Source organism: Diabrotica undecimpunctata, chromosome 7, assembly GCF_040954645.1.
Source record: "Diabrotica undecimpunctata isolate CICGRU chromosome 7, icDiaUnde3, whole genome shotgun sequence".
Classification (NCBI taxonomy): domain Eukaryota; kingdom Metazoa; phylum Arthropoda; class Insecta; order Coleoptera; family Chrysomelidae; genus Diabrotica; species Diabrotica undecimpunctata.
In genome coordinates this window covers 37250085-37270125 of record NC_092809.1, presented here as the reverse complement: position 1 = coordinate 37270125, position 20041 = coordinate 37250085, and the positions used below count along the sequence as shown (strand labels likewise).

The 20041-nt window shown below is 32.1% G+C and overlaps 1 protein-coding gene across 10 annotated transcripts in view; it reads right to left on the bottom strand.

The window, feature by feature from the left end:
* The window catches only part of rg (A kinase anchor protein rugose), a 742603-nt gene that overhangs the window by 35511 nt on the left and 687051 nt on the right, over positions 1 to 20041 (bottom strand). For all 10 annotated transcript variants that reach the window (XM_072537071.1, XM_072537077.1, XM_072537078.1 and 7 more), the window contains 2 exons: positions 7032 to 7149; positions 1065 to 1283 (listed from right to left, as the gene is read on the bottom strand). In XM_072537071.1, the coding sequence (XP_072393172.1) occupies positions 1065 to 1283; positions 7032 to 7149 (337 nt within the window). The remainder of the gene's footprint in view (positions 1 to 1064; positions 1284 to 7031; positions 7150 to 20041) is intronic.

Sequence of the window (20041 nt, the reverse complement as noted above, 5' to 3'; positions counted from 1 at the left end):
AAATAATGTTGTAGTAGTCTTAAGAATTTGGGAACACCTGTTATTAGTCGAGCTATGTCCAGAAACAGATTTCAGGAAATTCTGTCATATTTGCACGAAAATGACAATTATCGTATACCTACAAATAACACCGTCAAACAACATACATACATGCATACAGTTGGTACATTATTAGAAACCCTATCCTGAACACTCCCTGTTCATGAACCTATGTTTTTATTTAAGGTCAAATCTTGAGTGAACAGTGTATAGGTGAAGTCATCTGGAGGTACAGAAGAGTGAGACCCCCGAAGCCCTGATGAAGATTCAGAGAGGAAGACGAAAGCTTGGTGTAGTCAAATTACGCGGTCCAACCCGAAAACCAGATGAGTGTTATGAAGTTTTCGAATAATATCAATGCAAGCTTTAGGTTTACTTGTACTAACAACGGAAGTTTTTCCAATTAAAGAAATATCAGTACAAATATTTTTTTTATTTCTTGGAACTGCTTTTATCAACACTTTTATTTTATACTCTAAGCCTAAGGAAGGTTTGATGACTCTTTTAGATTTTGGACGATCAGTAGCTTTGGGACTCACCACTGAGTTGAACAATAACATGATTACCAACAAATGGCGAAGCGGAAACAACGTTCATATCCAAGCTACCAAACGCAGTACATACACCCATAGTGTGCCAAATTATATAAGGCTAGGGAATAGAGAATTTTATTGGACTCAGTATTATAGTTAGTAGATTCAGTTATATAGTCAATGTTGAAGATACATATTCAATGTCAATGTCAATACACATTCTTTCTCAGGACATATTCAACATGTATTTATTACTTGCAATGTTTTTCTGTGTTCAAAAGAATACTATTTACAAACAATACTATTTTATTGAATATAGCAAATATGTATAGCCATTACTATCATTTTTGTTTGTAATCCTTAATTAAGTTATTCTAACTATCCCTACATATGAGATGCGCAAGGGTAAATACTTTACTAGACGTTTAGAAACATATTTTTATGTACAAATGAATATGTGAATGTAATATATGAATAACTCATCAAACTTACCAGCAATCGTATTGAGGAACATCAAATACTCAAAATTGGAGATTTCTCTTCTTTGCCACTTCTGGGTCATGTTGGAATTTCTCATAAGTTGACGCGCTGACATCATACTAGCTCTTCTTGTTTGCGGAATGCCGTATTTGATGCCCACGCCGACTCTAGGAAGGGCTTTGATCACTTTCTTTACTGTCATTTGATCGGGGAAAGCGAACATGATGGAAGCTGCAACAAAAAAGATTATTACTTATATTTTTAGTCCCTATTACGCAAATAATTATCTCGTGCACCTTGTAAGTCTGTATACGAGGGAAGTTTTTTTTGTGGCATAGACTTTCGTCATTCAGCCAGTCTCGAAAGGGTATAATATATTCCTTAAGAAAGTATATACACATAAGTACAGATTATTTCTCCCAGACAAATGCACAGCGATATCCCTAAAACGAAATGGACGAATAATTAATAGAAGAACACGTCGAAGGAAAGTACAAGGACTCGCTTCTCGTCTAGGGGCCCGTCAAGACATTTATTTTAACAGACAAACAATACTGGACCACGGATAAGGTATTGTTACATATAGGATAAACAAATTTAAACAAGTCTAACCCTATACACTCTCATGAAAGTTTTCATGAACGAGTACCAGATTTATAAAGCTATGCATTTGTCTGACAAAAATTATATAATTACATTATATATTGTTACAGAACCTATGGCTAACAAGGACTGTATATTATATGGAGCGTATGTATTGCATTTAGTTAATTTTGTATACAGGAAGTTTGAATGCTGAATAAATTTAGGACATTCAAAGAAGATGTGATCGAGGTCACCTAGCTTACCGCAATGTTTGCAACTATCATCATGGATGACTTTTATTTTAAATAAATTTACGAGCTTTGAAATTCTAAAACCAGGTTGTTTGAGGTATAATTGGTTGTAAAGAGGTATACCTTTTATGGTTTGTAGAACAGTAATGTTTCCATTCCTCTTTCCATCTAGTTGCTGATTCTTTTTTGAAAATCGTAGTAACATTTGATGTATTAAGCAAATATTTCAACGTAGAGCCAGTTGTTACACTCATTTTAGCTAAATGATCTACATATTCATTATGTTTAAGACCAATATGTGCTTGGCCCAAATAAATTTTATGTTGACTCCAGTCGATGATAAATGATACAATCGATCTTTTATTTCAAATATGTAGGGGTTGCTAAATGTTGAGAGCAATTCAATGTTTTTTATGCTCTGCAAAACTGAAAGGCAATCTGACAGAATTAAAATATGTCTATTGCAGGTGTTTTTAACATATTTTAGAGCTTCAAGTATAGCTATTGATTCCGCTGAAAAGATTGAAAATTCATATGGTAGTTTATACTTGAATTCTACGTTTGTAGCAGGTAAAAAGTATGCGCATCCAGTCCCTTCTGTTGTTGTTGATGCGTCCGTTTATATTACTGTGGCTTCCCTATAATCCTGCAGTAGAGATCTTAGAAGATTGCTACTCATAATGGTGTTCTCACTATAAGTGGGTATTATAACCTAAGTTCTGTGGAATAAAGAGAAGTAGTCTAAGCTTCTGTCAACCGTGTGAAATTTCTTGAAAAAAATAGGATTATTCTGTAATACCATGCATAAAGGCGGGGAAGGTTTTTTCTCCTAATATTTGTTTGTAAGATCTGACTCGTTAAGTTGACGGACGCTTGAAAATAACTGGGAGTTAGTTAATAGAATTTTAAGAAGGCTTTTTTCACTTAAAATGTTTCTTCTATTTTCCAGGGGTAGCTCAGCGGCTTCAACATATAAGGGTTGTATAGGGGTTGATCTCATAGCACCCAAACATACCCTCATAATAGAATTTTGAAACGTGTCGATTTTTCTTAAAGGGTTCTTGGAGGCGGACCATAAAGAGTAGCACCGTAATCTAGAATAGATCGTATATAAGCTCTACGAGGGAAGTTCTAGACTTGTATAGATCGAGCATGTTATTAAGCTATAAGATTCAACACTGTTGATGTTGTCAATTAATTTTTAAATTTGCATTTCTCATGTCCACGAAAAGAAAAAATAATGGATGTAGTAGTAATATGAAAAAGTACTTAGTACTACAAAAAACTAACCATATAACTCATGGAAGCTAACACAACATTAACGAATAGATAAGCAAACGGGGTAAGGAACGTCTAATTTCTCGTTTGCTACAGATCTAGGAGACATTTTAAAGATATACCTATTTTTATAGAGTTTTGTATCTATTTAAAAGCACATATGTATCAATTCGCCTCGGAGCTGAGGCTTATTCAAAATAATTGGTAGAAAATGCAAGACCATCTTCAATATATCTAATAGGCCAAGAGCATTTGTCTTTAGATAGATCATTGTGTTTTTGTTGTCTTTGGTAAATGTACATGTTACAAAGGTTTTATTTGAAACAAAGTACTACACACTGGGCATAGACGTTAATGATACACAATTTGGTTTTAGCAAAGGCCTAGGAACACGTGAAGCTCTTTTTTTACTTAATATACTAATACAAAGATGCCTGGACGTCAATCAAGATATATACGCATGTTTTATTATTATTAAAGAAGATTGACTACAACGACCGCAGGATCATATCCAATTTATACTATAAACAGCGAGCAAAAGTACGTGTTAACGAACAGCTATCAGAAGAAATTGAAATTAGATGTGGAGTGAGACGGGGATGCGTATTGTCGCCAATTCTTTTTAATACCTACTCCGAAGAGGTCCTGAAAAAAGCTCTTGAGGGTGAAACAGCTGGAATAAAGGTAAATGGAGTTCCCATTAACAACATTAGATATGCGGACGACACTGTGATCTTAGCCGAAAACATTGAAGATCTTCAGAGACTGGTGACCAGAATAGCAGAGTATGAAAAAGAGTATGGTCTAACAATGAATGTCAAGAAGACGAAATTTATGAGAATATCGAAAACTCAAAGAAATAACGAGAATCTTCTAATAAACGGAACCAACGTCGAACAAGTAGACAAATATGCATACCTGGGAACAATGATTAACTCCACAAATGATTACAATCAGGAGATCAAAATAAGAATCGAAAAGGCTAGAGCAAATTTCAACAAAATAAGGAGAGTGCTATGTACCAGGGATTTAAAACTGGAACTAAGAGTTAGGTTGGCGAGGTGCTATGTTTTTTAAATACAATAAAAACAAGAAAATTGAATTGCTAGAATATCTCGGACATATTACACGTGGAGAGAAATACACCTTACTCCAACTGATTATGTAGGGAAAGATCCAAGGAAAGAGAAGCATAGGGAGGTGTAGAATGTCATGGCTGCGCAACCTGAAAGTTCGAATAGCTATGATGATTGCCGAATAGGTAGAAAGAGGAAGTCATGGCTGCGAAATATTCGAGACTGGACAAACATGACTGTAGACGAATTATTCCACGTTGCAAAAGACAGAGAAGCTTTTAAAAATGTGGTCCCCAACCTCCGTTAATGGGGACGGCATAAGAAGATAGTAGAAAAAATTTGTCGGACCATGAAAGAAATACAATTTAGAGAAATATGAGCAGTATTATTAGAGATACTGTTATTGAAATGGTTTGAAAAACCTTAGTAAAGAAGTTTAAGCATAAAGAGACCTACTGGTGGTCAACCAAAGTTCAAGAAAAGATTAAGACAAAGAAAACATTATATAAACAGTGGCTAGAAAATAGATCAGACATAACTCTTTAAAACTATAAAGTCTCAGCCAATGCATCCTCGAAAATCTAATGGACGCAACATGTAATGTAATTACACTCCTAACTTAAAGCGGTTATAGATCAACATTGAACGCTAGTTCAATCATAGTCGCTCATGAATAAGTTGAAGCGTCCAGTCGTCAGAGATTTGATCTCTAAAAACTAGACCAACAAGCTGAATTTTACTGGAATGTCAATTTTGGATTCCTAAAAAAGATGCAATAAAGTTTGCCACTCCTAACCTCGGGCATTCACATAAAACTCCCTCGTAGGAGTGGAAAACGGAAAACATCGATTTACCAAGAATCTGTACGCCATAGAAAAAATATTTCAAATAAAAATAGTAGCTGAGATAATTTTGAACAAAAATGTTTATTAGCATTTTTGCTGTAGACTGAACCGTTCTCTCAGAAACAAAGTTTTAAGCGATCGGTAATTTTGAATGTCAGTTACGCGCGCGAAATCAATTATTAAAAAAATCGATATCTTTTCGTATGAAATTTTTGCAATTTGTCACAAATTTTGGAAACGTTGCGCGATTTTTACGATTTTTTATGACTCTCATGAGATCAATAAAATGAATCACTTCCATTGACCGATTGCTATCGAATTTTCATGGTTCGTATCAGCTTGTTCGTATGATTATTAGAGATTCATTGGCATTTTCGTCTTTGATGATTGGAGTATAGTTAAAAATAGATGACGCCAAATAATCTATTGAACTAAATAGAAGCATTGGAAGACGCGATAATGAAGATAAAGATAAATAAAAAAAAACCAGAAGCGACAATATTGATTCGGAGAAGTTAAAGGACATTGTAGCCGAAGGGAAAATGGCTGTTAGATATTTTACATATCTTATACAGAAGTGTGGAAAAAAATATACCGGAGGAAAATGATAAATAAATGTTTTTGTACGGATCCATAAAAAGGGGATAGTATCGAATGCTTATAGCAACTATCTGTCTATCATCTGGGGTATTTAAATTATATAGACGAGAGTTGTAAAACATAAACTACGAAGAATAATAAAGAAAAAAAGGGAAGAGGAAAATAGAACAATCAGAAAATGAGGAAGAACAACAGATAATACTTTTTTTAATATGGAACATAATACAGAAAACAATATAAATCTGTACTTGAGATTTGTGGATCTGCGGGAAGCCTTGGATTTATACAAAAATAATCTATCTGGGACTGCTTGGAATAATTGCAAATACCAAGGCACGTAATGCAATTCAATTAAGGGTATTTATATAACTCTAAATAGACGGATACAAACCTACAACCGATAAAAATTGAAGGACTTCTGTACGCCAAAGACATATTGATGGAAGATACAGCAAAAACATGCAGGAAACCGTAATCTTAAGGATAGACGAAATAGAGAGATTAAAGGTGTAAATTAACACAAAAAAGCCAATGTAAGTATAATAAATGTACACATAACAAAAAAAAGATTATGAAGAAACTAAAACTGTTCTAAGATGGACCAAAATAGCAAGAAAGACGAAATGACATATTGTATAAAGCTATAGTCAAATTGGTAATACTTTAAGCAAGTCAAATATGGACAAAATAATCTATACATGATAGCAAATTAAATGTAATAGACAAAATACTTCACAAAGAAATTAGAAATAAGAAAATAAGTGCCGAATTAGAACAGGAATCCATATTAATTACAACAGCCAGCTTAAATGGTAGTGTCAGATATTCAGTATGGATGAGAGTAGACTAGTCAAAATGGTGTAGAAAGCAAAAAAAAACAACAAATAGAGAAAAATTTGTACTTAATAAATATTCGATATAGGAAGGAAAACCATGAGAAAAATGAAAGAGTGATTAGGAATCGGGATAAGTGACAAACGGTTAAAGCATTTAGAATACCAAACACCGATACCTCTTAAAGAGCATAAGATACCACTAGCTGAAAGAAAAATAATTTTGAAAAAAATGCCTTTTTGATAAAAAATTTTTGTTAAAATTGCTAAAAAAATTGTCAAAAAATTGTTAAAACTGCGTTTGATTATTGTGAATCGCGCCAGTTCTTTTATTAAACAGAGTATCGATACTATTTAACATTGTTAAAAAAGTGTAACAGGCGTAAAATACATTGTTATCATCATGTCAAGAAATAAATATTTTCATTTAACTTTTTGATATCTTTCTGTTGTGTTGGTTATTTCAGAGCCCTCCTCGTTATTTAAAAACTAGTTTATGATTGGTACTTACTTCTACTAGCTAAAAATATTTCAATTGCATTGTTCTGCAATAGATATCTTCTAGAGAATATGGCTCTAACTTCTGAGAAGTACCATTTTCCATGGAGATGATCGCAGTATTTCAGCATCTGAAAAAAAAAAGATAAAAAAATTAACCGCACAATAATACCAGTAGTGGAATTTGAAAGAAAAAAGAGAGGGAGAAATTCTACATATTTCTACACGTGTTTGTTAGCTAGTCATTAGTCATCTGTAGCTGTAACTAGCCAGAGAAACAATGTTATATACTACTACTAAAATAACAGAACCATTGCAGAAATGGATGTCATAATACAAGAAGAACTGATCACAATGATGTCTAACGAAGAACGGTAGAGTTAAAAAAGGGGTGTCAACAGTTCTAGCTTCTGAAAGCTATACCTTTTTCTTATCCGGAATTATGGATTGTCTTAAAAAGTTTGAATAGCTTTTTCATCTTCCCTTCTAGTGAAAAGGGGTATTAACGCGGTTACCAATTTGCTTACAAAATAAAATGTTCATCCCTCTTATTACGCAACAGCAAGAATTACTTACAAGACTATTAACTTTTTGTGTGTTTTTCAGTTGTCAGCATTTTTAACCAATGTAATCTGACCAATAAGAAATTCATCGTTTGTACTAACCGACGAACAGCCTTGTGACATACAACAGTAGACATAATAGTTGACACATCTTCTTTTCTCCACTTTTTTCCATGTACATCCATCATTAGATACATACTAAACACGTATACAAATATGAAGTTTTTCCCTTGCATTTCCTTTGTGTAAATCATGTTGTAGTGATGGATTGAATGCTGTGTTTTCGATGATTTCTGATCCAATTTAAGAACCGATTCATTAGAGGCAAATACTCATTGCATAGTGGAATGCAGCTCAAATATCAATCAGTTTAAGATCAGTAAAGAATTGAGAAATGTAAATACTTATAATACAATGTCTCTAATCTTTGTGAGGCAAAATAATTTTTTATATTTATCTGAACATCCGCAGAACTGTATCTTTTTATACGTTAATGATGTATCTTATACACCATCTAAAATAATATTTTATTATGCTCGAAAAAGTATTTTTTAGAATTGTATAAATATCTCTAAGATAAATTCTCGAGAAACCAGAAAATGGCTGCCTTTATATGGGAGGAGTGTATGCCACTTGATTGCTGTTGATATCGATCTGTTTCTTCGCGAATCAACTTTTATATCCCTGGACATGCGCCTTATTTCGCGCATTACACTAAAATATTTATGATCAAGAATGTTCTACCATCAAGTGCTAAATAGTTGTAATAACGAAAGGAAAATATTAAGCATTACAAGAACTGTGCATTTCGTAACTGTATAGGAATGTGCTAAAATGGTATTTTTAGTTTTTCTATGGGTGAAGTTGTAAAAACAAGTACATGTTATGTTTTGGTTTTATTGAAAATGCAGGTTTTAGTAGCATAATTAGTTAGTTAATTCCTTTTGATATTATAATATGTATAGGAATAGTTGCAAAAAATTATAACAGAAATAATATTCCTCTACGATTCCTCTACGATATTGCTCTTTAGCTGCCTCCTAACCATGTCTGTTTTGATTTTTCTCTTTTGTTTCTTTTAACTGGTAGGCACCCACTTTGTCATTTCCTTAGGAAGTTGTATATAATCCATTCGTTGGATATGGCCTTACCAAATAAGTTACCTGCGCTCAATCTTCTCAAGAATAGTTGTTGAAACTATCATTATTTTGTCGTATTTGGCCGCTGACCGCTGTCGTATTTGTCGAGGACAGGAAGAGGTTGACAGCCATTTAAGTCAATCAGGTAAGTCAAGGCGACTATTTTTAAGTTTCCCGTTATATAAGTATCATACATGTGTTTTGTCTTCAACAATACAGTTTAGTTTAAGTTGTTTTTGGTTAATTATACAACGTGAAATTCTAGTAATATTTAACTACATCCCCTACAATATTTTTGGACAACCGTATTGAAAAGAACAAAACATAAATTCCTCAGATTGGAGATCAAGCATCCTAATACCTCTCTTCAAAAAGGGAGACAAATCGGACCCGGAAAATTACAGAGGAATTAATTTATTAACACAACACTAAAATTAACAACCAAAATGATAACAAATAAACTGAATGAAATTATAACACTAGTAAAAGAACAACGAGATTTTAGATCGGGAAGATCGTGCAGCGACGCTATATTTATAATGAGGCAAGTGCAAGAGAAATTGTTAGAATACAACAAACCGGCATATCTATGTTTCGTGGACCTTAAGAAGGCACTCGACCAGGTCAAATTAAAGGACGTTATCCACTTATTGTACGCAAGAGGAATAATCAAAACGATCGAAAATATCTACCAAAACAACACAATAAAAGTAAAAGTGGAAGAAGAACTAACCGACCCTATTGAAGCTGGCAATGGAATAAGACAGGGAGATTCCCTGAGTCCTCTATTGTTCAACCTGATTATGGATGAAATAATAAAAGAAGTAAGAACTAAAAAAGGATACCAAATGGTAGAAAACCAACTTAAAATAATCTGCCATGCAGACGACGCAATACTACTACTTGCTCAAAGTCAAGACGATTTATAACGTATATATAACGTATATATATAATATAACCGCCACAAAATTGAATATGTTAATTTCCCCAAAAAAGACAAAATGCATGGGTACAACAGCAAATTTACTAAGATGTAAATTGGAGCTGGAATGTCAGATAATAGAACAAGTGATGGAGTTTAAATATCTAGGCATCACATTATCTAGCACGGAAAGCTCGAAACTGAAGTGGAAGATCGAGTGAATAGAGCAAACAGAGCCTCAGGCTGCCTGAATGAAATAATATGGAGAAATAAAAATACCGGGAAAGAAATAAAGGCAGAATTTACAAAATAGTCATCAGACCAATAATGACATACGCTGCAGAAACACGACCTGACACAGCGAGGACAAAAAGGATGTTAGAAACAGCAGAGATGAAAACACTTAGAAAATTGATGGCAAGACACTATGGGAAAGAACTAGAAGTGCAGATATACGACGTAGATGCAAGGTGGAGAACATCAAGAACTGCGTAAGAAACAGAAGAGTAGAATGGAACGATCATAATATAAGTCTAATGACAAAAAATAGACTAGTAAAGACGGTAAGAGACCGTTCCCCAATTACTGGAGGCACATTGAAAAACAGACAGTCATGTCCACATAAAAAGAAGAAGAAGAATTTTTCTATCATATTATGCTTTCTTCTATTTCTTTTTGCCACCATGGTGACTCCATGTGTACCATGTGTACTCCCTACAAGCATTAATGATCGATTTTTTTGATCGACTTGCATGTAGACCACCTTCTTCATATTAGGAGTTTAAAAAAGTTCAAACACCTAGTAACACATGCAACAATAAAATGGAGATAGGCAGGTCATGTGGTGAGAATATCGAATGACATATAAACTAGAAGAATATTAAAATGGCAACCACAAGTAGGCCAAAATAGCAGAGATCAAACCACCGACGCGATGGAGCGACAACGTACAAAAATTGGAGGGGAATGGACGATGACAGTCCAGAATCGAGAGAGATGGAGGGCATTGGAGGAGGCCTATGTTCAACCGTGACCATTAACAGCTACATGATAATAATGATGAATGAAGTACATCCTTCTAGTGCGAAGTTATGTTACATCTTTAAACATTTTCCATTTCTTGTCATCTTTTTAAATAATTCATTTGTTTGTTAAATATTTTATGGGTTCAATAAGTTATGAGTGTGCGGGTTCAAATTTTACTACTTTTTATTTTATATATATATATATATATATATATATATATATATATATATATATATATATATATATATATATATATATATATATATATATATATATATATATATATATATATATATATATATATATGTATAAGAAAAAAGAAGTACTTGTGACTCGTTTGGAACAAATATATAACTGTTTTGGATGGGTTGGAGTCAATAAAAGGGCTACTGGTTAACTATTTTTTTATTCTCGAGCTTTCAATTGTGTTTACAATTATTATCAAGAGCTAAAAAAGACAAAATACTTACAAGGTTGAACTAAAAAGAAAAAACAATTTTTGTTAACTTACCAAATAAAAATTAGTTTAGTAAAAATTACTGCTAATACATTTTCAAAATATTTAATACAAAAATGTTTCAATCCAATAAATGTTTCTCCGAAAATTTTTATAATTTTGAAAACATTTTTTTAATACAAAAATAATTGAGTTTATAAATAAGTTCAAATAGCAACCAATTACAAATAGCCTCAATGTCATAAATGCCAACATAAAATTTTTATTTTTGACAATTATATTGCCAAAAGTAAAATTTCGTTTAAACATTCTTTTTTGTTTAATAACAAAAAGAAGAAGATTTATTCACCGTTGACAGATGTCTGAAAGAATGTGACAGATATATAGAGAATTAAATATGACATTTTACAAGTTTTATATATAAATCATAAAGAAAGAATATAATTATAAATTTTGCTTAAATTTTGAATTTCTGATCTTTTGTTTAAACTATTATCACTTTTGCTAATACAAACCATTTCCAAAAAAGTCCTTTTAAATTTATTACTTTCATTACATAAAATTTTAATGTTATCAAAATCCATAATATGGTCTTTATCCATTACATGCTCTGCCAAAGCACAAGATGGTTTTTTAATTCTGCAATCACTTTTGTGAGAAATAATGCGATTTGAAAGATTTCTTCCGGTCTCACCAACATATTCAGCCTCACACTGAGTACAACTAATGCTGTATACTAAATTCGTTTTTTCAAATTTGTCTATAGGATATTTAGTTTTAGAATATAAAGATGAAATAGTTTTGATGTTCTTTGTTGCTATTTTTATATTGTCAATAACTTTTAGTGTTTGTATTAATTTAGGTGTTAATGATGGTATAAAAGGTAGTGAATGATAATATATGTTCTGATTGTTAGATACAATGTTTTGAGATTGAGCAAAAAATGGTGTTAAATTATTTATATTACCAATTTTAGAAAAAAGCATCCTATGTAGCATATCTGGAGGATAAGAGTTTTCAATTAGAATATTTTTTAATAATTGAAGATCTTCTTGTAGATAATCTGGATGAGAAAGTTTTAAAACACGTTCTTTTAATCCTGTTATAAGGTTCATTTTCATTTTATTTGGATGGTGAGAGTAATAGCTTATAAACTTTTTTTCTGAACCATCTGGTTTTCAACATATTGTCTGTATTTCTTACAATTCTCATGTCAAGGAATGGTAGAGAATTATCTACCTCTTCCTCAACTGTAAATTGTATATGTTGATTATGACTGTTGAAAATGTTGACTGTTTCATGAATTTTGTGTTTAGGAAGTGCAAAAACTAAATCATCTACTCTAAAAGGAATGAAAAAAGTGCAATTACTGATACAATCACTGATAACATCATCCATGACATAGCTACTTAGAATGGGTGAAAGACTAGATCCCATAGGACTACCAAAAATTTGTTTATAAAATACACCATTAAATATAAAAATATTAGAATCAAAAACAAAGTTGATAAGTGTTTTGAAATGTAATAAGTCAATATTAGTGTGTTGTGAAATCTCATTCCAATGTTTTTCAACACTACTTATGAATTAATTTTTACTAATTTACACTCTCTTTTTACTAATTTACCTTTAGATTTAATCATAAGTAGTGTTGAAAAACATTGGAATGAGATTTCACAACACACTAATATTGACTTATTACATTTCAAAACACTTATCAACTTTGTTTTTGATTCTAATATTTTTATATTTAATGGTGTATTTTATAAACAAATTTTTGGTAGTCCTATGGGATCTAGTCTTTCACCCATTCTAAGTAGCTATGTCATGGATGATGTTATCAGTGATTGTATCAGTAATTGCACTTTTTTCATTCCTTTTATTAAGAGATATGTAGATGATTTAGTTTTGGCACTTCCTAAACACAAAATTCATGAAACAGTCAACATTTTCAACAGTCATAATCAACATATACAATTTACAGTTGAGGAAGAGGTAGATAATTCTCTACCATTCCTTGACATGAGAATTGTAAGAAATACAGACAATATGTTGAAAACCAGATGGTTCAGAAAACCCATATGTAGTAACAGATTTATAAGCTATTACTCTCACCATCCAAATAAAATGAAAATGAACCTTATAACAGGATTAAAAGAACGTGTTTTAAAACTTTCTCATCCAGATTATCTACAAGAAGATCTTCAATTATTAAAAAATATTCTAATTGAAAACTCTTATCCTCCAGATATGCTACATAGGATGCTTTTTTCTAAAATTGGTAATATAAATAATTTAACACCATTTTTTGCTCAATCTCAAAACATTGTATCTAACAATCAGAACATATATTATCATTCACTACCTTTTATACCATCATTAACACCTAAATTAATACAAACACTAAAAGTTATTGACAATATAAAAATAGCAACAAAGAACATCAAAACTATTTCATCTTTATATTCTAAAACTAAATATCCTATAGACAAATTTGAAAAAACGAATTTAGTATACAGCATTAGTTGTACTCAGTGTGAGGCTGAATATGTTGGTGAGACCGGAAGAAATCTTTCAAATCGCATTATTTCTCACAAAAGTGATTGCAGAATTAAAAAACCATCTTGTGCTTTGGCAGAGCATGTAATGGATAAAGACCATATTATGGATTTTGATAACATTAAAATTTTATGTAATGAAAGTAATAAATTTAAAAGGACTTTTTTGGAAATGGTTTGTATTAGCAAAAGTGATAATAGTTTAAACAAAAGATCAGAAATTCAAAATTTATGCAAAATTTATAATTATATTCTTTCTTTATGATTTATATATAAAACTTGTAAAATGTCATATTTAATTCTCCATATATCTGTCACATTCTTTCAGACATCTGTCAACGGTGAATAAATCTTCTTCTTTTTGTTACTAAACAAAAAAGAATGTTTAAACGAAATTTTACTTTTGGCAATATAATTGTCAAAAATAAAAATTTTATGTTGGCATTTATGACATTGAGGCTATTTGTAATTGGTTGCTATTTGAACTTATTTATAAATTCAATTATTTTTGTATTAAAAAAATGTTTTCAAAATTATAAAAATTTTCGGAGAAACATTTATTGGATTGAAACATTTTTGTATTAAATATTTTGAAAATGTATTAGCAGTAATTTTTACTAAACTAATTTTTATTTGGTAAGTTAACAAAAATTGTTTTTTCTTTTTAGTTCAACCTTGTAAGTATTTTGTCTTTTTTAGCTCTTGATAATAATTGTAAACACAATTGAAAGCTCGAGAATAAAAAAATAGTTAACCAATAGCCCTTTTATTGACTCCAACCCATCCAAAACAGTTATATATATATATATATATATATATATATATATATATATATATATATATATATATATATATATATATATATAGTATATATATATATATATATATATATATATATATATATATATATATATATATATTGTATTTATTTTATTATACTTGGCTATTAAGTAGACAAAATAGTATACCTGTTTTGTGTATATGTATAAACAAAAACCCAGCAAAATACAAAATATAGCATAGTAGGATCGTTTTTTGCTCTCATTCCAAAATTATAAACCAACCAAACCCACCACTGGTCCATAAACTATCGAATTATAGTAGTAAAAGGCCAATAACACGAATGAAACAGATTCGACGAAAGCCCATATGGTATGCATAAATCTGTTTTTAAGTGGTCAGGATATATCTAGGAAATAACTTTTAAGGAAGTGTAATTCAATCTTAAGTGGCGCCTCTCAACGTTATATTAATATTGAGCGGGTCAAGGCGTTAATTGTGACAGTTTTATAGGAGACTGGTAAATATCAAGTTAATATCGTTAGCTGCGTCGTTTTTGTTTCGCTGTAGTCATGTATGAGTAACGAAGTATTATATGAAAGAAGTAATAATCTCAAAGATAAAAACTGGAGTAGCAATGCTCAAATCAATTTCCGAAAATAATCACTTTTTCTTTCATATCGTGAGAATACTGCGAAAAGTCAAGTTTTTAACAATAATTCAACTTCACTGTAAATTCTAACATATACCCGAAGTTTACCACTTCCAAAGCTATTTTAATTAGAATAGCATCTATCTTTAAATCACAATTGCTTTATGGACGTAGTATTAGCAACACATTTAGGAAATGTGTCGCTATGAAGACCGCAAGGAAAGAACTTAATAAGTCCAGTTTTTGACATTTCCCGTTTTTAATACCACTTTGTAGCTTTAATTACCACCCGCGGACCAACAGGTGGGGTAGATAGGACTCCTAAGCCGTAGAGAAGGCAACTTATCTAAGAGAAGGATACTCTGATTTAAAACCCTGGTCCTCCAAGTTGGGGGTTGAGGCATCGGGCCAACTCCTCGATACTCGGAAAAAATGATCAAAGTTAAAAATTTCAGCAAAAAGCCTTGGAATTCGGACGGATTAAACTATAAACGAAATTCGCAAAGAAAATGGATTATGAATTTGGGTGCTTGGAACATACAAGGAATAAGGACAAAACAAGAGGAGGTCTTCCGTGAACTGAGTAAAATGAAACTAGACATCTGTGTATTAACTGAAGTAAAGAAAAAAGGAAGAGGAAATGAAAAGATAAACGAATACCTGCATTTCTATAGTGGCGTAGAAAAGAGCGAACGAGCTAAAAGGGGAGTGTCTATAGCAATACATCAGAAACTGAAAAAATGTATTAAATCATGGCAAGAAATAGATGAAAGAATTATCCTCATGGAAATTAAGAAAAATGGCCATGAAATAGTGGTAATTGGAACATATGCACCGACGGATGACTCAAGGGTTGACAGCAAGGAAGAGTACTTTAACAAGTTAACAACTGTTCTAGCCACAATTAATAAGAAGAAAGAAATTTGGATCTTAGGTGATCTTAATGCAAGAACCGGAAAGAGCTCCAACAGTGAAATCATAGGGAGATATGGAGAAGACATTCTGAATGACAATGGCCAAAGATTAATAGATTTTTGCGAGGCACATTCTTTGAAAATATTAAATTGTTTCTTCCCCCATAAGAATATACATAAATTTACATGGACGCAGCCTACCAGGAATTTAAAATCAATAATTGACTATTTCATTCATCGTAAAGATTCTAAACTAAAAACGAAGGACGTGAAGGTGTTTAGAGGGCCAGAATGTGGAAGTGACCACCATATGATTATTGCAAAAGTAATGGTGACATTTAAGAGAGAACAATCAAGTCACAAAAATGATGAAGTAACAGACATAGGAACAACCATAGAAAACATAAAATATAACCTGGAAAGCTTTAAACAAGATTCGACAAAGTTCTTATATAAAATTAGAATAGCTCAGAAAATAAAAAATATAGAAACAAAGGACTTAGACCCTGAAAGTCTGTATGAGGTAATTAAAAAATATATTCATGAAGCGGCAAATGAAGCACTGGGAAAAGTTGAAAATCGGAAAAAAGGAAAACCTGAATGGTTGTCAACGGAACTAGAAGAGAAAGTTCTCAAGAAAAAACAAGCATATCACATATGGCTTCAATCCAAAGATCCTCAAGACAGAGAAATATACGCTAAATGGAATAGAGAAGTTAAAAAAGACGTGGATAAGGCGAAAAATATAAACTGGGAGGCTAAGTGTGATGAACTGGACAGATTTATGGGTGGAACAAAAGTGGCGCAAGCTTGGAAAACATTAAAACAGTTTAGGAAAAATGAGAAAAATGAAGACAACATTTCTCTCATAAAGTTAAATGAATGGGAAGAATATTATACGAAACTGCTGAAAGAGGATAGAGTAGAGTACAGATGGGAAAAGATAAGGGAATTAATAGACAACAGAGACGAAAGACAGGAAATCCCTATAATAACATTATCTGAATTGACGGAAACCTTAAAAGAGGTTAAAAACGGAAAAGCCGCAGGGCCTGGAGACATTCCCATAGAGCTGGTTAAATATGGGCCGACTGCACTTTTAGTAGTAGACCTTTTCAATAAATGTATGTGTGGAGACCAGGAAATTCCTAGAGATTGGAATAAATCTTATATAAGCTCCATATATAAAAGAGGAAATAAAAGAGACTGTTCCAATTATAGAGGTATTAGTGTGACGAGCTCTGTGGGCCGGTTGTACGGCAGAATATTAAAGAAGAGGGTTGAAAGACAGATACAAGATATTGAAGAACAAAGCGGATTTCGTACCGGGAGATCCTGCCTTGATAATATATTTATCCTACGACAAATAATTGAAAAGCGTGTCGAAAGAAGTAGAGAGACCCATTTGGTATTTATAGACCTTGAGAAAGCATATGATAGCGTCCCGTTAAAGAAAATGTTTGAGGTCCTCAAAAGGTCCGGATTGGATTCGACGTATATCCGAGCGATATATAAATTGTACGAAAATGCAGTTAGTTGTGTAAAAATTGGAACCAGAACCTCAAATGAATTTAAAGTCACTAAAGGCCTAAAGCAAGGATGCTGTTTGTCACCGACACTCTTTAAAATATACGTCCAAGAAGCATTGAGGAATTGGAGAAATAAATGTAGATTTATGGGCATCGAAGTGGGACAAGAAACTCTGTATACATTGTTGTTTGCAGATGATCAGGTGGTGGTTGCAACCGATGAGGAAGATATAAATTATATGAATCGAAAATTATTTGAGGAATATGCCAAATGGGGGCTTACTGTAAACATAAGCAAAACAGAATATTTAAAAATTGGAGGAAATACCACAGATCTAAGGCTTGAAAACGCAGTCATAAAAGGCTGCAACCAGTATAAATATCTAGGAAGCATCATATCAGCAGATGGCAGAGTTAAGATAGATGTACAAAACCGAATAACCCAAGGGAAAAAATGCATACGAATACTGAATTCATTACTGTGGTCTAATAAAATAAAGATGCATACCAAACTTCGCGTATACAGAGCAATTGTAGAACCAATTACCACATATGGTGCCGAATGTTGGACGATGACAAAGAATGAACGAGATAAAGTAGACGTTGTGGAAATGGATTATCTTAGAAGGTCATGTCGAGTATCGAGAATGGAAAGAATCAGGAATGAGGAAATACGAAACCGTACAGGAATTAGAGATACTCTTTCAGATAGAATACAAGGAAGGCAATTACAATGGTATGGTCACGTGATGAGAATGGAGGAGGAGCGGTGGCCAAAGAAAGCCTCAATGTATGTTCCGCCAGAAAGAAGGAAAAGGGGAAGACCACCAAATTCCTGGAGAAGAGAAATTACAAAAACAATGCAATCTAGAGGCTTAGAAGAGGGAGATTGGAGAGATAGGAAAAGATGGAGGCTGAAATGCGGGAAGCGGCAATCGCCGTAGGACCCCCGTTATATGATGATGATGATGAGCTTTAATTACATAGTTTCTAAGAGCAATACAATACAGAGCAAACACTTAAATGATGAGTTAAAAGACATAGGTGTTTGAAAAAACCCTATACAGGGAAAAGGCTTGACATGTCCATTCCAAACACGAGAAAACGTTGGTAAGTAAGTAAAATGTTTTTTATGACAATGTATCATTTGATAATTTTTGCATTAAGGTACCTACCTACCAGATTAGAAGGCTAAAAAAATAAATATATTCAAAAAAAATATCAGCTATTTTAATAGATACGAACATGAATTTTTTTTTTAATATTACCTATCTTTGAGTTAACTAATTTTTATTTTGTTTTTAGTTCCCATGAATACCCGCTTTCTAGAGGTCGCCTAAGTTAACATCTCAAAAAAAAAGTGTCCGATGGCGAACACTAATTCTCAGGATTTGTACATCTTAAACAACAAATTTAAGGATTACTTGTAAGACAATCAACCACTATCAATCGACATTTAAAATCAAAAAACAAACTGGCGGATATTTAAAGAAAAAGTTAAAAAAAAATGATTTTGTTTACCAATTTTTGCATGTCAAAATTAATTTTTCGACTTTTTTTTTTCAATGAGCCAATCCGCAATGAGCAATGAGTTTCATATGAGCCAATCCGCATACCGTTAACTGAGGCGTCCTCTAGAAAACCAACTAGCGTCCGCCTTTTAGTTCATGGGAACAAAAATTTTTTTTTTTTGGTTTATTCAAAGATATGGTAATATTTAAAAATCATGTTCAATTCTATAAATATCAAGTTGATATCGTTAGCTGCGTCGTTTTTGTTTCGCTGTAGTCATGTATGAGTAACGAAGTATGGAAGAAGTAATAATCTCAAAGATAAAAACTGGAGTGTTAATGCTCAAATCAATTTCCGAAAATAATCACTTTTCTTTCATATCGTGAGTATACTGCGAAAAGTCAAGTTTTTAACAATAATTCAACTTCACTGTAAATTCTAACATATACCCGAAGTTTACCACTTAAAAAGCTATTTTAATTAAAATAGCATCTATCTTCACAATTGATTTATGGACGTAGTATTAGCGACATATTTAGGAAATGTGTCGCTATGAAGACCACAAAGAAAGAACTTAATAAGTCAAATTTTTGACATATCCCGTTTTTAATACCACTTTATAGCTTTAATAACATAGTTTCTAAGAGCAACACAATACAGAGTTATTACTTGATGAGTTTCATATGAGCCAATCCGCATAATTAGGGACGTTAACTGAGGCGTCCTCTAGAAAACCATCTAGCGTCCGCCTTTTAGTTCATGGGAACTAAATATTTAAAGATATGGTAATATTTAAAAATCATGTTCAATTCTATCAGAAATATTTTTCCATGTTCATAAAAGGAACTGAGATTTTTTTTTGAAAATATGCATTTTTTGCTTTCTAATCTGTACTAGTACCTTAAAAACATATTTGCTCTATTTCTGTGTTTGGTTTTTACAAAAAATAGGCAGCTAATGATTTTATAGGG